This window comes from Scyliorhinus torazame, chromosome 1 (genome assembly GCF_047496885.1).
Source record: "Scyliorhinus torazame isolate Kashiwa2021f chromosome 1, sScyTor2.1, whole genome shotgun sequence".
Classification (NCBI taxonomy): Eukaryota; Metazoa; Chordata; class Chondrichthyes; order Carcharhiniformes; family Scyliorhinidae; genus Scyliorhinus; species Scyliorhinus torazame.
In genome coordinates this window covers 258,257,887-258,281,075 of record NC_092707.1, presented here as the reverse complement: position 1 = coordinate 258,281,075, position 23,189 = coordinate 258,257,887, and the positions used below count along the sequence as shown (strand labels likewise).

General features: G+C 48.9%; 1 protein-coding gene across 1 annotated transcript in view; it reads right to left on the bottom strand.

Moving 5' to 3' along the window:
• ccdc170 (coiled-coil domain containing 170) overlaps nucleotides 1-23,189 on the bottom strand; it is a 163,297-nt gene that overhangs the window by 79,465 nt on the left and 60,643 nt on the right. The window contains exons 7-8 of the mRNA XM_072505176.1: nucleotides 21,983-22,168; nucleotides 6,128-6,445 (exon numbers count right to left, since the gene is read on the bottom strand). Coding sequence (XP_072361277.1) covers nucleotides 6,128-6,445; nucleotides 21,983-22,168 — 504 coding nt within the window. The remainder of the gene's footprint in view (nucleotides 1-6,127; nucleotides 6,446-21,982; nucleotides 22,169-23,189) is intronic.

The following is a 23,189-nucleotide window of genomic DNA, read 5'->3' as shown; positions in this document are numbered from 1 at the left end:
AACCGTAGATGACCGCTGAAAGAGGCCCCCTTGGCGATTCTCCGCTGTCGACCGGCCGATTTCCCGCCGGGTTCCACGCCGGGGGGGGGGATAGAATCTGAGTCCGGCGGGGGCTTCCACGGCATCCAGGCCCGCGATCGGGGGCTTCCAATCGGCGGACGCCTGCGAGCTGGAGGGGGCTACATCCTTCCGCGCGGGCCTGCTGTAGGTCTCCACCCCATGTTGCTCGACGCCACCGCGGAGACAGCCACCATGCGCATACGCCGCCGCGGAGACAGCCACCATGTAGATGCGTGGACCCGCGCCGGCCATGCAGGGCCGCCTTTTAGCGCCGGAGCAGCGCGCAGCTCTCCGGCGCCATGCTGGCCCCCTGAGGACCGCTGAATCTCTGGGCCAGGAGGCCCGTTGACGCCGGCATACACCACTCCGGTGGTTACGCCGGCATCAACACTTGGCCGAGATTCCGGAGAAACCCGGCCAGGGTCTATGCATTCAAAACTGAATGGTCCTATTAGCGACAGACAGCATAGTTTTGTACGAGGGAGGTCATGTCTCACTCATTTAATTGAATTTTTTGAGGAGGTGACAAAAATGATTGATGAGGGAAGGGCTGTGGGTGTTGTCTACTTGGACTTCAGTAAAGCATTTGATAAGGTCCCTCATGGCAGGTTGGTGCAAAAGATTAAATCACAAGGGGTCAGGGGTGAACTAGCTGGATGGATCCAGAACTGGCTTGGCCATAGAAGACAGAGGGTAACAGTGGAAAGGCATTTTTCCGAATGGTGGGCTGTAACAAGTGGTGTTCCGCAGTGATCAGTACTGGGACCTCTGCTCTTCGTAGTATATATAAATGACTTAGAAGAAAATGTAGCGGGTCTGATTTGCAAGTTTGCGGATGATACTAAGATTGCAGGAGTTGCGGATAGTGATCAAGATTGTCAGAGAATACAGCAGGATATAGATAGGCTGCAAAATTGGGCAGAGAAATGGCAGATGGAATTTAACCCAGACAAATGCGAGGTGATGAATTTTGGTAGGATTTTGGAAAGCTGTGGGTCGTATAGGCCAATCTCCCTGCTAAATGTGGATGCAAAATTGCTGGCAAAGGTCTTGGCCACACGGATAGAGGACTGTGTTCCGGGGGTAATAGGGGAGGACCAGACGGGATTTGTTAAGGGACGGCACGTTGCATCCAACATTAGGTAGCTCCTTAACGTAATAATGTTGCCTGCGGAGGGGTGCATGGTGGCCATGGATGCAGAAAAGGCCTTTGAACGGATGGAGTGGAAATATCTGTGATTGGGTTCGGTTGCTCTATCAGGCGCTGGTGGCAAATGTAAGGACGAATCTGGTGTCATCGGAATATTTTAGTCTTGTGTCGGGGACGAGACAGGGGTGTCCACTCTCCCCACTACTGTTTGTCCTGGCCATAGAGCTCTTGGCAATGGCGCTGCGAACATCAAACATTTAGAACATAGAACATTACAGCGCAGTACAGGTCCTTCGGCCCTCGATGTTGCGCCGACCTGTGAAACCACTCTAAAGCCCATCTACACACTATTCCCTTATTGTCCATATGTCTATCCAATGACCATTTGAATGCCCTTAGTGTTGGTGAGTCCACTACTGTTGCAGGCAGGGCATTCCACGCCCTTACTACTCTCTGAGTAAAGAACCTACCTCTGACATCTGTCCTATATCTATCTCCCCTCAATTTAAAGTTATGTCCCCTCGTGCTAGTCATCACCATCCGAGGAAAAAGGCTGTCACTGTCCACCCAATTTGGCGGGGGATAGTGAGAGGGAGGGTGGAACACAGGTTCTCGCTCTATGCGGATGATATAAGAGTTGCTAAACAATCTAATAACAAATTCAGGAGAAACTTCTTCATTCCTAGCTCAGTCCTGGACACCCCTGCAAACACTGACTCACCCCCCCTTCCAAAAAGATAGGGGGTAAGTTATCCAAATGCAAACAGAGCTACAGTGGCAGGAATACTTTCACTGGTATAGAGCTGACAAGACCAAAATAAATAGAGAAACCTGATAATTGAGGGTCAGAAATCAAACAATTGAAACAGTACAATCAGTTTTAAGATTTATGCCTCAAATTCAAGTTACAAAAGTTCCAGTGAAAAGAGGTTCAGGTGGATTATGAGGAAATTATAAGTCCAGAATTATTGATGACTTCTGTTCACCCAACACTCGATTTCTTTAAACCTTCCAACTAATTCACAAAAGACAGGCAATCATTATTCAGAGCTGAACCACCACGATGCACTTAACAAGAAAGGGGGGGTGTTATATATAGTGTAGAGCAGGTGAAACCCTGACTGAATAGCAATGAAAGAACACTGCTACCTAGTGGCAGAGTGCTTCGGTTGCCTTAAATATTGGATCAGTACTTTGTGCATAGATCTATTTCCCCATTGAGTGAATTGAGGAAAATTCCCACAAGATGGAAACAAGAAAGAAAGAAAAAACTGCATTTAGAAAGTACCTTTCACAAGCTCCGGAGATCTGAAAGTGCTTCACGACCATTATTGTTATGGTGTCTGAACCACGAGAGCTCCCCACAAACAGCAATGAGATAATCATAGGTCATAGAATTTACAGTGCAGAAGGAGGCCATTCGGCCCATCGAGTCTGCACCGGCTCTTGGAAAGAGCACCCTACCCAAGGTCCACACCTACACCCTATCCCCATAACCCAGTAACCCCACCCAAAATTATGGGCAATTTTGGACACTAAGAGCAATTTAGCATGGCCAATCCACCTAACCTGCACATCTTTGGACTGTAGGAGGAAACCGGAGCACCCGGAGAAAGCCCACGCACACACGGGGAGGATGTGCAGACTCCGCACAGACAGTGACCCAAGCCGGAATTGAACCTGGGACCCTGGAGCTGTGAAGCAACTGTGCTATCCACAATGCTACCGTGCTGCCCTTATACGACCCACAGCTTTCCAAAATCCTACCAAAATTCATCACCTCGCATTTGTCTGGGTTAAATTCCATCTGCCATTTCTCTGCCCAATAACTAAACCATTTTTTTTGTGACATTGATTGAGGGATGCACATTGTCCAAGGCGGGATGAAATCCCCATCCCTTTGATACAGAATTTTTTCGGTCAACCGGAGAGGGGAGACAGGGCTTCGGTTTCATGCCTTGTCGGAAAGGCAGTACCCACGGCATGCAGCACTCCCTCAGTACTGATCTGGATCGTCAGGATGGATTGTGTGTCTTTGGAGTGAGACTTGAACCCACAGTCTTTTGACCCAGAGTGAGTTGACCAATCAGCCATAACCCCTCACATGTCCCTGTTCGAGGGAAAGAAGAAAATAACTGCACTTTTGTAGCAACTTTTGCCATCTCAGGGCACCCTGAAGTGTTGCACACCCAGTGAAGTACTTTTGGAATGTAGTCGCTGTTGTGATGTTGGAAATGCAGCAGCCAATGTGTGAACAGCAAGATCCAACAAGCAGCAACGTATAAATGACTAGATAATCTGTATTTTAGTCATCTTGATTGAGGGATAAATATTGGCCAGGACACCAGGGAGATGTCCAAGGTGAAATAGTGCTGGGGATCTTCAATGTCCACCGGATTGGAACTGAATGAACAACGATATGGAACAGGTACAATCAGCTCGTACCTTTGCTGCTACTCTCAGGTATCAATTGTCACTCAGTAACCAGGATGTTCCAGCCCTGCCGTGGGCCAGCCAACAGTCCAATGCTTTCGGCAGGACCAGAAGATCCCAGTGAGGGGTGGGGCCGGATAATCCCACCCACTGTGTCAGAAGGCTCTGGATTTGATCCTCAATCTAGATTACAAATTTCAGATTGATGCTTCAGTGCAGTACTGAGGGACTGCTGCAACGTTGGAGGTGCCATCTTTCATATGAGATGATGACGCACCTTCCTTCTCAGGTACATGTGAAAAGGTCCCAAAACACAATTCAAAGAGTTTGAACGGAGTTGCCTAATGTGTCCTTCCCTCGCATTGATCCCTCAACCATCAATACTAAAACCATTTATTTAGTCAAGTCATTGATCTGAACATTGGGCTTTGCTATGTGCAAATTGGCTGCCACACTTGTTGTATTGCAACAGTATCTACACTTCAAGACGTATTTCCATTGAGTGTCAAGTCCTTCTGGGACATTACGAGGTTGTGAAAGGCGCTGTTTAAGTCTCATCTTCTTTCCTTACGTGGAGTGTGGAGTTCGACTTTAAAATGGGATGCCAAAATGCTGAGTATGGCCAACTTCAGCTCTCGCCCCAGTTTTCTGTTTGGTAGCATTTTGTTAGCATTAGCAAAGTGAGCAATTGTAGATTATGGACATGGTTAATAGTCACCTGAAGCCACCTGTCTTTTGCCTCAGATACACTAATTATGCTCTACAGTCCCTTCAAGGTTCAGTTGGAGGTCCAGGAATCAGAGGCGGGATTCTCTGACCCCAGCCGGGTCAGAGAATCGCCGGGGTGCGGTGTAAATCCCGCCCTCGCAGGCTGCCGAATTCTCCGGCGCCGGAGATTTGGCGGGGCGGGAATCGCGCCGTGCCGGTCGGCGGTCGCTGGCAAGGGCCCACCTGGCGATTCTCCAGCCTGCGTGGTCGCCCGTTTTTTTGCCGGTTATACCGGCGTAAATTAGAGTAGGTCCTTACCGGCAGGACCTGGCGGTGCAGGCGGCCTCCGGAGTCCGGAGGGGCGGGGGGGGATCTGTCCCCAGAAGTTGCCCCCATGGTGGTCTGGCCTGTGATCGGGGCCCACCGATCTGTGCCGTGGGGGCACTCTATCCCTCCGCGTCGGTGGTGTGGTCCTCCGCCATGGCCGACACGGAGATGATCCCCTCTGCGCATGCGCTGGGATGACGCTGGCACTGCGCAAACCACTCCAGCACCGGCCTAGCCCCTGAAGGTGCGGAGGATTCCGCACATTTGGGGCGGCTCGACGCCTGAGTGCTTCATGCCACTCCTCGGCGCCGAGACCCCTTGCTCCGCCGGGTAGGGGAGAATCCTGCCCCAGATACTTGACCTACAAAGGACTCGAGAGTTATGGGCGAGTTATCATCCGGCTTGTAATTCCAGACTTTTATTGAATTCAATTTTCGCCATCTGTCGCGGCGAGATTCAAACCCAAGGAGGTGTCTGGATTGTCGGTCCAGTGGCAACACCACAAAGCCGCCACCTCCCCACTTGTTATGGTGCAGGCTGACTGCGCACCCAATCTCCAACTGGTGGGGGGAGGGCTGGGGTGGCGTTGTGAGAGGGAAGAGGAAAGAGGGAGTCCACCTTTTCCAGTCACCCCCTCAAGTCCTGTTAATGATCCAGCAGAAATATGAAGCAGGAGGGACAGGCAGGCCTGCTCCCAATTTGTGAACATTTTGGCGCCTGGCCTGTTGCTTTGTAGGAGGCAGCACTCTCTTCCCCCCCCCCCCCCCCCCCCCCCAATCCATTTGCTCTTTGTGGGTTCATTGTATTCCAGGGGTAAGTTAAAGCACTTGGTGTTATTGGTCTCTGCACCCGCTTCCTGTGCTTTGTGCCCAGGGTTTTGTGCTTCACAGCTATGGTGTACAGCCAATTAATGTAAGAAAAAGGAACATTAGGAGCAGGAATAGGCCACTTCACCCTTCGTACCTGTTTCATCATTAAGTTAAATTGTAAAAATGGTATTGTCACTAGACTAGTAATCCAGTGACCCAGGGTACTGCTCTGGGGACCCAGTTTGAAATCCCACCACAGCAGATCAATTCTTATTGAAATTCGAATTCAATAAAAATCTGAAATTAAAAATCTAATGATGGCCAGAATTGCCAATTGTTGTAAAAACCCGACTGGTTTACCAATGTCCTTTAAGAAAGATATTCTGCCGTCCTTACCTGGTCAGGCCTACATGTGACTCCAGACCCACAGCAATGTGGTCGATTCTCAAAAGGCCGAGCAAGCCACTCAGATCAAGGGCAACAAATGTTGGCCTCGCCAGTGACACCCACAGGAAAGAATAAAGAAAAAAAACCCTACCCCATTCCCCAGCCGCACAATTTCCTGGCTACGAGGCAAATTCTACCTCTTCACCTTTCACAATATTTTTCTGGCCCCCATTAACAGGTAGAGATGGCTTACCCTTTTGCTGCTTTCCTCACTAGTGCAAATTTCACAGATCCTTCCTTTGATGGCTTCTTCAATGGGCTGAACGGTCACATCCGCTTTGCTGAGCAGAGATGCCAGTTGATGTTTGAATGCCTCCAACTGACCATGAACCGCTTTGGCTTCACACACACTGGTCAGTAAACTCCCATCCAGCTCTCTGGAACGCTGCTCCCAGCTTCCGGTCTCTAACTTCGAGGCTTCCCAAGCTCTTTGCATGGAATCCAGCCTGTCATGTAGGATTCTGCTCTCTCTTTCCATGTGGTGTTTAGCATTTTGGGCATTGTCTAATTCCTGCAAAGTTGTTCAAAAGAAAAGACACTGAAACAAATCTACACAAGAAACTTACTGACACTGACAATCTGACTGGGAAACAGAAACTGGGGATCTACAAAACATGAAATAAGTATAATTGAAACAGGAAAGGAGAGCATTAAACAGACTAAACTAAGAGAGGACATAAACTGCCAAGGGATAAATAGGGTTAGAGAATAGAAGTGTAAAAATATGGGCCGAGATTCTCCGAAAATGGGGCCATGCCAGCCGGAAAATGGGCGCGCATCACTCCAGACTTTTTTCAAAAAGTCATGAGTGATTCTCCGACTTCAAGAGGGATGGCAGAGCTCCGGCATGCGCCGCGCAGCTCCTGCTGCCGATACGGGGCCCTGCACTTCAGGCTGCCGGTCCGTGTATGTGCGCGGCGGCCGTTTCCGCGCCAGTCCCCACGCAACATGGTGGAGCCACACAGCGGGCTGGCGCAGAAGAAGACAGCACCCCCCCCCCCCCCGGATTGGGCGCGCCCCCGCCAATCGGTAGCCCCCGATCACGGGCCTGGCCGTCGTGGAGGCCCCCCCTCGGAATCTGATTCCGCCGCCCACCACCAGGACGGCCACGGGTCTGAGCTCCCATCGGGTGAAACCATACGGGAACCACGCCGGCAGAACTTGGCGGGAACTCGGTTGGTCGACCACGGAGAATCGCCGCGGGGGCCTCTTTCAAAGGCCCCCGACTGGCGCCGCGGTGACCAGGCATGCGCGACTGGTGCCGATTCTCCGGGAGCCGATCGCGGGTCTGAGACCCCATTCTCTGCCCCCGCGCGATTTCGGCACGGAGGCTCAGAGAATCCTGGCCATGGTTAATAATAAAGTGAGAGGTGACTTCTGGCGACAGCTGTGAGCACAAGTTGGGCGAAAGGTGACTCCCGTCAGGGTCTTTGTTTTTTTTATCCCTTTTTACCTGTGTCCAAAGCCAGTTGGCTGAACACGGGAACATTTGCTTGAAGGAATTATGCCGATAGGTTTGACGAAAAAGCCCGTTGGGAAGAAACCAGGTTGGTAGTCTGTCGAAGGAAGAAGCAATCTGAAGGGGGAAGATGGCGGAGGAGGTCGTGCCCATTACATTGGACACGCTAGTGGTGATGATATCACAGGAGCTGGAAACATTTGGGAAGCTGACGGACAGGCAGTTTGAGGGGCAGGTAAAGAGATGAAGAAACCCTTTAAAGCCACTATCGAGGAGGCATTGGGCCCAATCTGAGAGCAGCTGGGTAAGGCCTTGAAGGCAGTGAAAGAGCAAGGCGAGATGTTGAAGGGTGTGGAGGAGGCCTTGTTGCAGCATGTGGGGCGTTCTCCTCATTGGAAGTGGAGTTGCTGCTTGTGATGGAGAATAACAAAGGCCTCAGGGTAAAACTGGAGGATTTGTAGAACAGATTGAGGCGTTTGAACCTCAGGACGGTGGGACTGCTGGAGGGAGTGGAGGGTTCAAGGCCAACCGAGTACTTCTCAGAGATGTTCTCCCAGCTGATGGGGGGGTTTGAGGTGTTTGTCCCTCCAGAGTTGGGCAGTGCAGCAGAAGCCATGGCCAAATGAGCCAACGTGTGCAGTGATTATCCGCTTCCATACTTTCCAGAGGAATGAGTGGGTCCTGGTCTGGGAAAGCAAGAGCCACAACACTGAGTGGGACGGGCACACGGTGGGTATCTACCAGGACATTGGGGCCAAGCTGGCAAAGAGACATGCGGTGTTCAACAAGGTGAAGGTGGTGTTTTACAGCAAAGGAGTGCAGTTCGGGGTGGTGTACCCGGTGCGATTGAAAGCAACGACGGATTTGAAGGTTCATTTCTTTGATACGCTGGAGTTGGCAGAGGCCTTCATCAGAGAGAAGGGACTGGGACTGGTCTGAGGAGTGCTGATGTGGACTTTGTTTGTGAGAGATGGGATGGGGTTGATGATGTTTTATTACAATGTGTTAATGTTTCTTCTTATTATTTTTTTCTTGATGTGGAGATGCCGGCTGGACTGGTGTAGTCACAGTAAGAAGTCTTACAACACCAAGTTAAAGTCCAACAGGTTTGTTTTGAATCACTAGCTTTCGGAGTGCTGCTCCTTCTTCGGTGAATGCCTGAGGAAGGAGCTGCGCACCGAACATTCGTGATTCGAAACAAACCTGGTGGACTTTAATATGGTGTTGTGAGACTTCTTACTATTTTTTTCTTGGATGTTGAGGTTGTAAATGGGGTGTTTGATAAGCTATCGGTAAGGGAAGAGGAAGATAGATAGGATGCCAGGGCTTGGGCACTTGGGTGGGTAAGGCAGGCTATGAGGAATTAGGCTGGTATTTTTGATTGGCTTTGTGGAGGGGGATCCTGGGTGGGGGGTCATCCCACCAGCAAGCAGGAGTTGCTAGTGAATGGGAGTGAAGTGGGGGGAGTGAAGTGGGGGGAGTGGCTGCGACTTGTTGGGTCAGTAATGGTGAGGCATAATGTGTCAAGTTGTTTGTTTGTTTGGTGAGGGATGGGGGTGGCGGAGATGGCAGACAGTATGTAAGCCTGGGGAGGGAGGAGGTACGGGGGAGTTTGTGTGTGTGTGGCGAGGGGGGGGGGGGTGCTAACAGTGACCAGGGGATTTTCTTTCTCTTATCTTCGGGTGGGGCTGGTGGTCATCTTAAGTGGGGCTGGGACCCAGGAATTTATACGGAGGAGATGATGTATCACGGTGGAAATGGCTGACTTCAGGGTGAAGGGGACGGAGAGACCCCCAACAAGTTTAGTCACATGGAATATGCGGGTGGGGGGGGCACCAGTAAAAAGGGCAAGAGTTTTCTCCCATTTAAAAGGTTTGGGCTGATGTGGTGTTCTTACAGGAGACTCACGTGTGGGTGCGGGACTAGACCAGGACGTAGGAGGCCTAGGTAAGCCAGGTCTTTCATTCAGGCTTTGATATCATAGAACATAGAATTTACAGTGCAGAAGGAGGCCATTCAGCCCATCGAGTCTGCACCGGCTCTTGGAAAGAGCACCCTACCCACAGTCAACACATCCACCCTATCCCCATAACCCAGTAACCCCACCCAACACTAAGGGCAATTTCTTTTGGACACTAAGGACAATTTATCATGGCCAATCCACCTAACCTGCACATCTTTGGACTGTGGGAGGAAACCGGAGCACCCGGAGGAAACTCACGCATACACGGGGAGGATGTGCAGACTCCGCACAGACAGTGACCCAAGCTGGAATCGAACCTGGGACCCTGGAGCTGTGAAGCAATTGTGCTATCCACAATGCTACCGTGCTGCCCACTAATCAGGGCCCAGGGGGTGGCGATACTAATCAACAAAAGGGTCTGTTTCCAGGCAGGGTAGGTCTTGGCTATTGGTTGAAGGCCCATTGGAGGGGAAGGTGGTGGTGTTTGTGAATGTATATGCCCCGAATTGGGACAATGTAAAGTTTATAAGGTGGTTGTGGCCAGGCTGCAATACAAGATTTAGATTTTTTTTTTTAATTCATTTATGGGATGTGGGTGTCGCTGGTTAGGCCAGCATTTAATGCCCATCCGTAGTTGCCCTTCAGAAGGTGGTAGGGAGCTGCCTTCTTGACCCGCTACATTCCTTTAGGTGTAGGTACACTCACAGTGCTGTTGGGGAGGGAGTTCCAGGATTTTGTCCCAGTGACTGAGAAAGAATGGTGATATATTTCCAAGTCAGGGTGGTGAGTGACTTGGAGGGGAACCTCCAGGTGATGGGGTTCCCAGGTATCTGCTTCTCTTGTCCTTGCAGATGGTTGTGGTCCTGGGTTTGGAAGGTGTTGACTAAGAAACCTTAATGAGTTATTGCAGTGCATCTTGTAGATGGTACACAAGGCTGCCACTGTTTGGCGGTGGTGGAGAGTTTGAATGTTTGTGGAAGGAGGAGTGGTATGGGCCAGGGTTTAGAGAACTCCAAAAGTATATCATGGAGATCACCTGGCCCACGACCTTTACTAGATTGTGGTATGGGGAGCACGCGGCCCACTCTACTGGTGTGGTGAAGCAGAAATCGAAAAGTATCTTTTAAAGCAAAACAATGTTTATTCTATGAACTCAGTTAACCTTTTTAAAACATACAGTGAACATCTTAGCAACCATTAATTCAAATACAACCCCCAAAGAATACAACACTAAGTAATCCTTAAACGTTTGTCATGTGAGAGTATTTAAGAAATCATGTTCGAGAGCACAAGTCTTCAATACTATTGCTGGAACATTCTCAAGATTTGCAGTATCCAGTGCCTTCAGACATTTCTTGATATCATGTGTAGTGAATTGTATTGGTTGAAGACTGACCTCTGGAGGAGACCAAGATGGATCACCCACTCGGCACATCTGGCTGAAGATTGTTGCGAATGCCTCAGCCTTGTCTTTTGCACAGATTTTAAGAAATGGATGTCTTTTATAGAATAACTGTAGTGGGTGTACCTTTAAGAAATGGGTGTTTATTACTGCAGTGGTGTCAGAGTGTGGGTGGAGCTGGGCTGTCTGTCAGCTTTTAGTTTCACTTTGGGAAAAGCTTGGGTGTGCCTGTGTTTTTTTGTTTCGTTTCAGTGTTGGAGCTGCAGTCAGCCAGATAAGGTGGAATGTTGTTCTCTCTGCCATGTAAAGACTATCTCTTGATCATTTGGTGAATTCGGAGTTATAAATGTTCTCAGTAGTGAATTTAAACCTGATGTGCTTCTGTTAAAAGGTTGTTTTAAGTCTAATGGATGTTAAAAGGAAAGTAAGGATTACTTAGTGTTGTATTCTTTGGGTTTTCTTTGAATTTGAATTAATGGTTGCTAAGATGTTTACTGTATGTTTTAAAAAGGTTAACTTGAGTTCATAGAATAAACATTGTTTTGCTTTAAAAAATACTTTTCAATTTCTGCTGTACTACACCTGTAGAGTGGGCTGGGTGCACCCCATACCACAATCTATTAAAAGTTGTGGGTCAGGGTTCCGGGTGCGGCGATGACCAGCTGAGTCGCACGTTTCGGCAGCTCCCTGTGAAACGGACTTTTGGGCTCTTGATAGGAGCCCCAACGGCAATTTTAACGGCTGAAAACACCGTGCGGTAAACCAGAAGGGTGTTCCCCCTGGACACGGATGGACAAAGGAGAGGAAAGTGGCCGGATTGCAGCGGATCCTTTGGAACAACGGCAAGGAAGGCACGCAGAAACCAAGATGGCGTCGGAAGGTGGCAGTTTCATATGGGGCCCTGAACAACAAGAGTTTTTGAAACGCTGCGTGGAGGAGATAAAAAAGGAAATGAAGAAAGAGTTGTTGGCCCCGATATTACAGGCGATTGAAGGGCTGAAAGAGGAACAAAAGACCCAGGAGCAGGAGCTTCGGGTCGTGAAGGCGAAAGCAGCAGAGAATGAAAACGACATACAGGGCCTGGTGGTGAAGTCGGAGATACAGGAGGCACACCAGAAACGATCTGTGGAGAGGTTGGAGGCACTGGAAAATAACGCAAGGAGGAACAACTTGAGGATTCTTGGCCTTCCTGAAGGTGTGGAGGGGGCGGACGTCGGGGCATATGTGAGCACGATGCTGCACTCGTTAATGGGAGTGGAGGCCCCGACGGGTCCGTTGGAGGTGGAGGGAGCATACCGAGTTATGGTGCGAGGATCGAGAACAGGAGAAGCTCCCAGAGCCATAGTGGTGAGATTTCTCCGTTTTAAGGATAGAGAAATGGTCCTTAGATGGGCGAAGAAAACTCGGTGTAGTAAATGGGAGAACGCGGTGATCCGCGTCTATCAAGATTGGAGTGCGGAGGTGGCGAGAAGGAGGGCGAGCTTTAATCGGGCCAAAGCGGTACTTCACAAAAAAAAGATAAAGTTTGGAATGCTGCAACCGGCAAGACTGTGGGTCACATATCAAGGGAGGCACCACTACTTTGAGATGGCGGATGAAGCGTGGACTTTTATTGTAGAAGAAAAATTGGAATGATTGGACTACGAAAATGAACGTTTGGACAAAGTGGTGGGACGAGTGGGGGGGGGGGGGGGGCGAAGAGGGATTGTATGATTAATCCTGCGGTATGGTAACTTTTCTTTCTCCCACAGGTGGTGATGGGGGGAGGTGGGGAGGGAGAGGAGATGGGGCGTTGGCCATGGGAGGCGGGGCCGAGGGAGAGGCGCGGGCTTGGTTCCCGCGCTATGATAATTATGGCGGGAATAGAGAAGCAGGAAGGAGGGGGCGCCGCACGGGGCGAGCCGTGATCACGGGGGGAAGCCGAGGTCAGCCAGAGTTTGCTGACTTCTGGGAGCAACATGGGGGGAGTAATTACGCTAGCGGGGGGTCTAGCGGGGGGGGGGGGGGGGGAGGGGGGAATTACTGGGTTGCTGCTGCTGGGGAAAGGGGGGAGTGGGTATGGGAAAGGATGGGCGGGGGGGCACCGTCTGGGAGAAATACAGCCGCGTGGGAACTGGGCGAGAAGCTGGAAAAAGATGATGGCTAACCGGCAAGGGGGGGGGGGGTGGGAAGCCCCCCAACTCGGCTGATCACGTGGAACGTGAGGGGGCTTAACGGGCCGATAAAGAGGGCACGAGTACTCGCACACCTTAAGAAACTTAAAGCAGATGTGGTCATGTTACAGGAAACGCACCTGAAACTGATAGATCAGGTTAGGTTGCGCAAAGGATGGGTAGGGCAGGTATTCCATTCGGGGCTGGATGCGAAAAACAGGGGGGTGGCTATATTAGTGGGGAAGCGGGTAATGTTCGAGGCAAAGACTATAGTGGCGGATAACGGGGGCAGATACGTGATGGTGAGTGGCAAATTACAGGGAGAGATGGTGGTGTTGGTAAACGTGTATGCCCCGAATTGGGACGATGCCAATTTTATGAGGCGAATGCTAGGACGCATCCCAGACCTAGAGACCGGAAAGCTGATAATGGGGGGAGACTTTAACACGGTGTTGGAACCAAGGCTGGATAGGTCGAAGTCCAGGACTGGTAGGAGGCCGGCAGCAGCCAAGGTGCTCAAGGATTTTATGGAGCAGATGGGAGGGGTGGACCCGTGGAGATTCAGTAGACCTAGGAGTAAGGAGTTCTCGTTTTTCTCCTATGTCCATAAAGTCTATTCACGCATAGACTTTTTTGTGTTGGGTAGGGCATTGATCCCGAGGGTGAGGGGAACGGAATATACGGCTATAGCCATTTCGGATCATGCCCCACACTGGGTAGACTTGGAGATAGGGGAGGAAACAAGAGGGCGTCCACCCTGGAGAATGGACATGGGACTAATGGCGGATGAGGGGGTGTGCTTAAGGGTGAGGGGATGCATTGAAAAGTACTTGGAACTCAATGACAATGGGGAGGTTCAGGTGGGAGTGGTCTGGGAGGCGTTGAAGGCGGTGGTTAGGGGGGAGCTGATATCAATAAGGACACATAAAGGGAAGCAGGAGAGTAAGGAACGGGAGCGGTTGTTGCAAGAACTTTTGAGGGTGGACAGACAGTATGCGGAAGCACCGGAGGAGGGCACTGTATAGGGAAAGGCAAAGGCTGCATGTGGAATTTGACTTGCTGACCACAGGCACTGCAGAGGCACAATGGAGGAAGGCGCAGGGTGTACAGTATGAATATGGAGAGAAGGCGAGCAGATTGCTGGCACACCAATTGAGGAAAAGGGGAGCAGCGAGGGAAATAGGGGGGGTGAGAGACGAAGATGGAGAGACGGAGCGGGGAGCGGAGAGAGTGAATGAAGTGTTTAAGACATTTTATAAAAAATTGTATGAAGCTCAACCCCCGGATGGGAGGGAGAGAATGATGGAGTTTTTGGATCGGCTGGAAATTCCCAAGGTGGAAGAGCAGGATAGGATGGGATTGGGAGCACAGATCACGGTAGAGGAAGTGGTGAAAGGAATTAGGAACATGCAGACGGGAAAGGCCCCGGGACCGGACGGATTCCCAGTTGAATTTTACAGAAAATATTTGGACTTGCTCGCCCCGCTACTGACGAGGACCTTCAACGAGGCAAAGGAAAGGGGACAACTGCCCCCGACTATGTCAGAAGCAACGATATCGCTTCTTTTAAAGAAGGAAAAGGATCCGCTACAATGCGGGTCCTACAGACCAATCTCCCTCCTCAATGTAGATGCCAAGGTCTTGGCCAAGGTAATGGCAATGAGAATAGAGGAATGTGTCCCGGGGGTGGTTCATGAGGACCAAACTGGGTTTGTGAAGGGGAGACAGCTGAACACGAACATACGGAGGTTGTTAGGGGTAATGATGATGGCCCCACCAGAGAGTGAAACGGAGATACTAGTGGCGATGGATGCCGAGAAAGCATTTGATAGAGTGGAGTGGGATTATCTGTGGGAGGTGTTGAGGAGATTTGGGTTCGGAGAGGGGTATGTTAGATGGGTGCAGCTGTTGTATAGGGCCCCAGTGGCGAGTGTGGTCACGAATGGACGGGGATCGGCATATTTTCGGCTCCATAGAGGGACAAGGCAGGGATGTCCTCTGTCCCCATTACTGTTTGCACTGGCGATTGAGCCCCTGGCGATAGCGCTGAGAGGTTCCAAGGGATGGAGGGGAATACTTAGGGGAGGAGAAGAACACCGGGTATCTTTATATGCGGATGATCTGCTACTATATGTGGCGGATCCAGCGGAGGGGATGCCAGAAATAATGCGGATACTTGGGGAGTTTGGGGATTTTTCAGGGTATAAATTGAACATGGGGAAGAGTGAGCTGTTTGTGGTGCATCCAGGGGAGCAGAGTAGAGAAATAGAAGACCTACCGTTGAGGAAGGTAACAAGAGACTTTCGTTACCTGGGGATCCAGATAGCTAAGAATTGGGGCACATTGCACAGGCTAAATTTGACGCGGTTGGTGGAACAGATGGAGGAAGATTTCAAGAGATGGGATATGGTAGCATTGTCAATGGCAGGGAGGGTGCAGGCGGTTAAGATGGTGGTCCTCCCGAGATTCCTTTTTGTGTTTCAGTGTCTCCCGGTGGTGATCACGAAGGCTTTTTTCAAAAGGATAGAAAAGAGTATCATGGGTTTTGTTTGGGCCGGGAAGACTCCGAGAGTGAGGAAGGGATTCTTACAGCGTAGTAGGGATAGGGGGGGGCTGGCACTACCGAGCCTAAGTGAGTATTATTGGGCCGCTAATATTTCAATGGTGAGTAAGTGGATGGGAGAGGAGGAAGGAGCGGCGTGGAAGAGATTAGAGAGGGCGTCCTGTAGGGGGACCAGCCTGCAGGCTATGGTGACAGCCCCATTGCCGTTCTCACCAAGGAACTATACCACGAGTCCGGTGGTGGTAGCTACACTGAAGATTTGGGGACAGTGGAGACGACATAGGGGAAAGACCGGAGCACTGGGGGGGTCCCCGATAAGAAACAACCATAGGTTTGCCCCGGGGGGAATGCATGGGGGATATGGAATGTGGCAAAGAGCAGGTATAACGCAATTGAAAGATCTATTTGTGGATGGGAAGTTTGCGAGTCTGGGAGCGCTGACCGAGAAATATGGGTTGCCCCAAGGGAATGCATTCAGGTACATGCAATTGAGGGCTTTTGCGAGGCAACAGGTGAGGGAATTCCCGCAGCTCCCGACACAAGAGGTGCAGGACAGAGTCATCTCAAAGAAATGGGTAGGGGGACGGTAAGGTGTCGGATATATATAGGGAAATGAGAGACGAAGGGGAGACTATGATGGACGAACTAAAAGGGAAATGGGAAGAAGAGCTAGGGGAGGAGATTGAGGAGGGGATGTGGGCAGATGCCCTAAACAGGGTAAACTCGTCGTCCTCGTGCGCCAGGCTAAGCCTGATTCAGTTTAAGGTATTACACAGGGCACATATGACTGGAACACGGCTCAGTAAATTTTTTGGGGTGGAGGATAGGTGTGCGAGGTGCTCGAGAAGCCCAGCGAATCATACCCATATGTTTTGGTCATGCCCGGCACTACAGGGGTTTTGGATGGGGGTGACAAAGGTACTTTCGAAAGTAGTAGGAGTCCGGGTCGAACCAAGCTGGGGGTTGGCTATATTTGGGGTTGCACAAGAGCCGGGAGTGCAGGAGGCGAAAGAGGCCGATGTTTTGGCCTTTGCGTCCCTAGTAGCCCGGCGCAGAACACTGCTAATGTGGAAAGAAGCCAAGCCCCCGGGGGTGGAGACCTGGATAAATGATATGGCGGGGTTCATAAAGTTAGAGCGGATTAAGTTCGTCCTAAGGGGGTCGGCTCAAGGGTTTACTAGGCGGTGGCAACCGTTCGTCGAATATCTTGCGGAAAGATAGATGGGGGAGAACAAAGAAGGCAGCAGCAGCGGCCCAGGACTTGGGGGGGGGGAGGGATGGGGGGGGGGGTGTGTGGCCTGAGACAAGGCAGTTGCCAATTAGGGCTAGTTTTTATTTTTTGTTATTTAATATTTATTTATTTGTTGTTGTTTTTGTTTAAATTTAAAAAGGTCATTATTATCTGTATTGTTACAATGTTGTGTAAAGGATGCACAATGTACTGTGTTGGTTGACCAAAAATTTTCAATAAAATATTATTTAAAAAAAAAAAAAAAAAAAAAGTTGTGGGTCAGGTGAACTCCATGATACACTTTGGGGTTCTCTAAACCCTGGCCCATAACACTTTCCTTTTAATATCCTAAGACAAAAACCTTTTTTACAGCAGCACGTCAGGTTTAAATTCTCTACTGAGCACAGGTATCACTCTGAATTCACCAAATGATCTAGAGATAGTCTTTAGATAGCAGAGAGATCAAAATTACACCTTCTTTGGCTGGCTACAGCTCCAACACTAAAACAAAACTAAAAAACACAGACACACCCAAGCTTTTCCTCAAAGCGAAACTAAAAAGCAGAGCCAGAGCTCAGCTCCGCCCACACTCTGACATCACTGCAGCCACTTGAGCAGCCAAACATTTCTTAAAGTGACATTCGCATGACAGGAGAAATCAAGCAGGCTACTTTGTCCTGGATGGTGTCAAGCTTATTGAGTGTTGTTGGAGCTGCACTCATCCAGGCAAGTGGAAAGTATTCCATTACACTCCTGACTTGTGCCGTGTAGATGGTGGACAGGCTTTGGGGTCAGGAGGGGAGTTACTCGTCGTAGGATTCCTAGCCTTTGACCTGCCCTGGTAGCTACAGCATTTATGTGGCTAGTTCAATTTCTGATCAATGGTAACTCCCAGGATGTGATTGTGGGGGATTCAGCGATGGTAATGCCATTGAATGTCATGGGGTGATGGTTAGATCCTCTCTTGTAGAAGATGGCCATTGCCTGGCATTTGTGGGACTCTAATGTAACTTGCCACTTGTCAGCCAAGCCTGGATATTGTCCAGGTCTTGCTGCATTTGGATATGGACTGATTCATTATCGGAGGAGTCACAAATGATGCTGAACATTGTGCAGTCATCCTCAAACATCCCCACTTCCGACCTTATGATGGACGAAAGGTCATTGATGAAGCAGCTGAAGATGGTTGGGCTGAGGACACTACCCTGAGGAACTCCTTTGTAGCTCGTTTGTCCATGTTTGAACCAAGGCTGTAATGAGGTCAGGAGCTGAGTGACCCTGGCGGAACCCAAATTGAGCATCCGTGAGCAGGTTATTGCTGAGTAAGTGCCGCTTGATACCGCTGTTGATGACTCCTTCCATCACTTTGCTGATGATGGAGAGTGGACTGATAGGGCGGTAATTGGCTGGGTTGGATTTGTCCTGTTTCTTGTGTACAGGACACTTCTGGGCAATTTTCCACATTGCTGGGTGATGTCAGTGTTGTAGCTGTACTGGAACTGCTTGGCTAGGGGTGTGGCATGTTCGAGAGCACACGTCTTCAATACTATTGCTGGAACATTCTCAAGATTTGCAGTATCCAGTGCCTTCAGACATTTCTTGATATCATGTGTAGTGAATTGTATTGGTTGAAGACTGACCTCTGGAGGAGACCAAGATGGATCACCCACTCGGCACATCTGGCTGAAGATTGTTGCGAATGCCTCAGCCTTGTCTTTTGCACAGATTTCTGGGCTCCTCCATCATTGAGGGACCGGAGAATCGCAGGAGCGGCGCTGGGCCTGATTCTGGTGTAAACGTTGATTCCCCGCCCCCGCGCCAAACGTGATTTTGGCGCGGGGCAGCGGACAATTCAGCCCCATAACTTCACACTTTTCTACATTATATTCCATCTGCCAAGGCTTTGCCCACTCTCCTAATCTGTCTATATCCCTCTGGAGATCTCTTTGTGTCATTCTCACCACTTGCCTTCCACCTATTTTTGTGTAATCCGCAAACATGGCAATAGTACATTCATTTCCCTCGTCCAAGCCATTAATATATATTGTCAATAATTGTGACCCCAACACTGATTCCTGTGGCATGCCACTAATGGCCCTTCCTGTTGATTTCCCATTCATTTTACTTTATGGTTATCATTTTGATCCATGGATATTTAATGGACATATAACTTTAAGTCAAGCAGAGGAAGCGAGGAACTCAAAAGTTGCAAAGTAGTGCACTGTGCTATCGGAGATATCACTGCTGAACAGCAGAACTCAGACTTTTTGGCACCCGAGAGATGAGGGGGATTCGGTTCGATTGGCAGTATTTTGCCCGGAGACAAGCAGTTATTGGGTCCTACCCTAGTGGGATGGTTTTCAGAGACGCAGGAAGTGGCAGTCGGATCCTGGACGCTCAGAGAAGCTGTGAGTGTCTCTCGCTCTCTTTTTCCAGAAATGTTGCCTACTGCTGATTTCTGAATCTGCAGAAAAGTTCTTGAGACCTGGATGAAACTATGGTGAAAACCATTACAGACTGAAAGCAAAAACCTCGAGCTGAAAGCCTAGACTGAAGAAAGGTGTACTGGAAGACAATCATCGAGACAAAGACTCTTATCTTTTTACTTTCATCATTATTTTTGCACCCCTCTTTCCCCCTCTGTGTTTGTTTGTCTGTTGTCTGTGTGTGTGTATAGCGTGGAGGCAAGTTAAAGAGGGGTAGGGATTAGGAATTAGATAATAGTTAACCACTTGTATTTGCTGCAAATTTAATTTTAGTGTGGAGATGCCAGCGTTGAACTGAGGTGGGCACAGTAAAAAGTCATACAAAACCAGATTGAAGTCCAACAGTTTCTGTTTGGCGATTCTGCGTTGTCACGCGTCCTGAAGGCTGCCTTGGAGAACACTTCCCCAAATATCAGAGGCTGAATGCCCTTGACTGCTGAAGTGTTCCCCGACTGGAACGCTTCAGGACACACGATAATGCCATATCCCAAGCAGAAACTGATAGCCAAGTTCCGCACACATGAGTACGTCCTCAACCGGGACCTTGGATTCATGTCTCATTACATTCACCCCCCCCACCATCTGGCCTGGGCTTGAAAATCCTTCCAACTGTCCTGGCTTGAGACAATTCACACCTCTTTAACCTGTGATTATCCCTCTCTCCAGTTGCTCCATCTGGACCTGTAAAGACTTAATTACCTGCAAATACTTGCATTCAAAGTATCGTCTTACATCATTGACTTTGTCTATATATATATGGTTGTGGAACCCACCTCCTCACACACCTGATGAAGGAGCTGTGCTCTGGAAGCTAGTGATTCGAAACAAACCTGTTAGACTTTAACCTGGTGTTGTAAGACCTCTTACTATTTAATTATAGTTATTATTATTAATAAAAATAAATTGTGTTTAAATTTACAAACCTGGTGACTCAGGTTATTCAGCAGCCAAAGACCAGAGACGTTGGGTATTTTCACAGAATTATTTGTTAGTTCCTATTGTGTTGCGCCTCCGGGTCAAGTGGGGCTGGAATTGACCGTGCACTAGCCCAGGGGGGTCATAACACCATCTTGAAAATGCCCCTCTTATCCCTACCTGCTTTCTATTATTTAACCAATCCTCTATCCATGTTAATATACTACCCCAACACCATGGGCTCCTATCTTATTAAGTAGCCTTTTGTGTGGTACGTTATCAAATGTTTTTTTTGAATTCCAAGTATATTACATCTACCAGTTTCCCTTCATCTATTCTGCCCATTACCACCTCAACGAATTTTAAGAAATTTGTCAGGCATGATTTCCCCTTCATGGTGCCATGCTGATTCTGCTTGATTATATTGGGTGCAATTTAATGAAAAGAAAAAAAGAGTCCCGTTCTGGGCGGGTTTAGAGGGATATTTCCCAGTGCTTGTCGCAACGAGAACGACTCCGGTCTTGAATGGGACTCGGTGGAGAAAGACCCAAGAGGCTGCACTTGCATTCATTTCCTGCACTGAGGAGCTCAATTCAAGGAGGAAATCAAAAAGTTGCAACATAGTATATGGTTTTTTGAACATGATTACTCAAGACTTCTCAGCCAATTAATTGGTCAAAAGGCCGCATTCTGCCCGGTAACAGGTGGTGATTGGGTCCTACTCGAGTGGAATGATTTTCAGAGGACCAAGGAGCTTAGTTTGAAAACTGGACATTCAAGGGAAAGGACTTCTCTCTCTTCAGTGAAACCACTGCGGGATGCAAACAGAGACCTGGAACTGAAAGCTTACTTTGAAGGAAGGGCTGCTTAAAGACAACCATTTGAATCAAAGAGTCCTTTACCTTTTACTTATGATTTTCACCCCTCTCTTCCCCTTTGTGTTTGTCTGTCAGGTGTGTGTGGCAAGTTAAAGTGGGGATTTAGGAATTAGATAACAGTCAACCAGTTGTATTTATTGCATATTTCATTATTGTTCTTATAAATAAAAATAAATTGTGTTTAAACTTACAAACCTGGTGACTGTAATTATTGAGCAGCCAAGGGCCAAAGACTTTGGGTATTTGTCTGAGAATTATTAGTCAATTCAATTGTGTTGTGAATCTGGGTCAAGTGGGGCTGGAATTGACCGCGCACTAGCCCAAGGAGTCTTAACCGAGGCAACAATTCTGCATCTTCCTGTAATAAATTAATAAGATCAGAAACCCTCTCCACTGGACACCCCAGTCAGCCCCACCACTTCTTTTGTTTCATTCATCAACATCATTTTCTAATTATGATTTTAAAAATTGCTTATTTTATGCAGTGGACTAAACAGCTGGCTTGTAAAGCAGAACAAGGCCAGCAGCACGGGTTCAATTCCTGTACTGGTCTCCCCGAACAGGTGCCAGAATGTGGCGACTAGGGGCTTTTCACAGTAACTTCATTGAAGCTTACTTGTGACAATAAGCGATTATTAATATTATTATTATTACTGAATACATCACTGTCATCTTCTGGGGGGCATGGTAGCATATTGCTTAGTACTGTTGCTTCACAGCGCCAGGGTCTCAGGTTCGATTCCCAGCTTGGGTCACTGTCTGTGCGGAGTCTGCACGTTCTCCCCGTGTCTGCGTGGGTTTCCTCCAGGTGCTCCGGTTTCCTCCCACAAGTCCCGAAAGACGTGCTGTTAGGTGAATTGGACATTATGAATTCTCCCTCAATGTATCTGAACAGGCGGCAGAGTGTGGCAACCAGGTGATTTTCGCAGTAACTCTATTTGCAGTGTTAATGTAAGCCTACTTGTGACAATAATAAAGATTATTATTATTATTCATACCTTACGGATAGTATCTGATTCCTGCACATAGGATGCAACAGCTTTCTGTTCCCTTCCCAACTCAGAAACAAGTCTCATGATAGTTTCCCGGCTCGCCTTCGACTCAATGTCATGGGTGCTGATGGTCTCCTCCAGGCTTCTAATCTGGAAAGTTTTCCTGTTGTTCTCCTTGTACACCTCTCCAACCTAAGAAAGAAAATGCATCAAGCAGCAGAACCAGGCTTCATGGCAGACGTGAAATCTCACTAAAGTCAGTGATAGTTTTAAGGAACAGAAGATGCGAGCAGGAAGTTAACTGCAGTGCCTGGGAGTTGCTGAATGGCCTTGCTGGTCCTAACAGTACAGAACTCCATAACCCATGATAGCTTCTGACTGCGTCACACATTGCAATTGTAGGGCTTTTGCAGTGATGCCCCCACCCTCTGAGTGACCGTGGAGTCTCTGGCCCCAAAATTTACCACAAAGTGGTGAGGGAGCAGGGGAGCACATCTGCGGGTCTGCTTTCAAAGCCAGCAATTTAGCCCTGTGCTAAACCAGCCCCTGATCAGACCTACTTAATTCCCACACAGGAACCACCCTAATCAACACCCGAAATGCCTTGTGCACATCTGGATGTCATCTCCCGGTGTAAACTAAATCTGAAATTATATCGATAAATTCAAACAATACCCCACCCTGGTCTTATATATAAATGCCTAAAAATGTTACATCGTGGTGGTTGGGGTAGCGCACAGGACAATGTTAGACTTCAACACAGTGTTCTTGTCCACACAAATCTAACTTATTAGTGCACGGGTGGGTCAGCCACTTTGGAGGATCTGGTGTGTGTCTCTTGTTGAGAGCAAAAGCGTTTAGCTGGAATCTCAAGGCCAAGGAGAGTCCTGTAGTTGCTGAGTGTTTGTAACTATGCTGTAGTGTACAGACCTACCCCCCCCCCCCCCCCCCCTCCACCCCCACTTGATTTTCTTTTATTCATGGCATGTGGGTGTCACTGGTTTTGCCCATCTCTAATTGCCCTTGAACTGAGAGGCTTGCTAGGTCATTTCAGAGAGCTATTCAGAGTCAACCACGTTGCTGTGGGTCTGGAGCCACATGGAGGCCAGACCAGGCAAGGCTGGCAGATTTCTCTAATGTAAAGGACTTATGTGTATGAGATGAGTTTTTACACATAAGCTTATTGATGATACCATGACTAAGACTAGCTTTA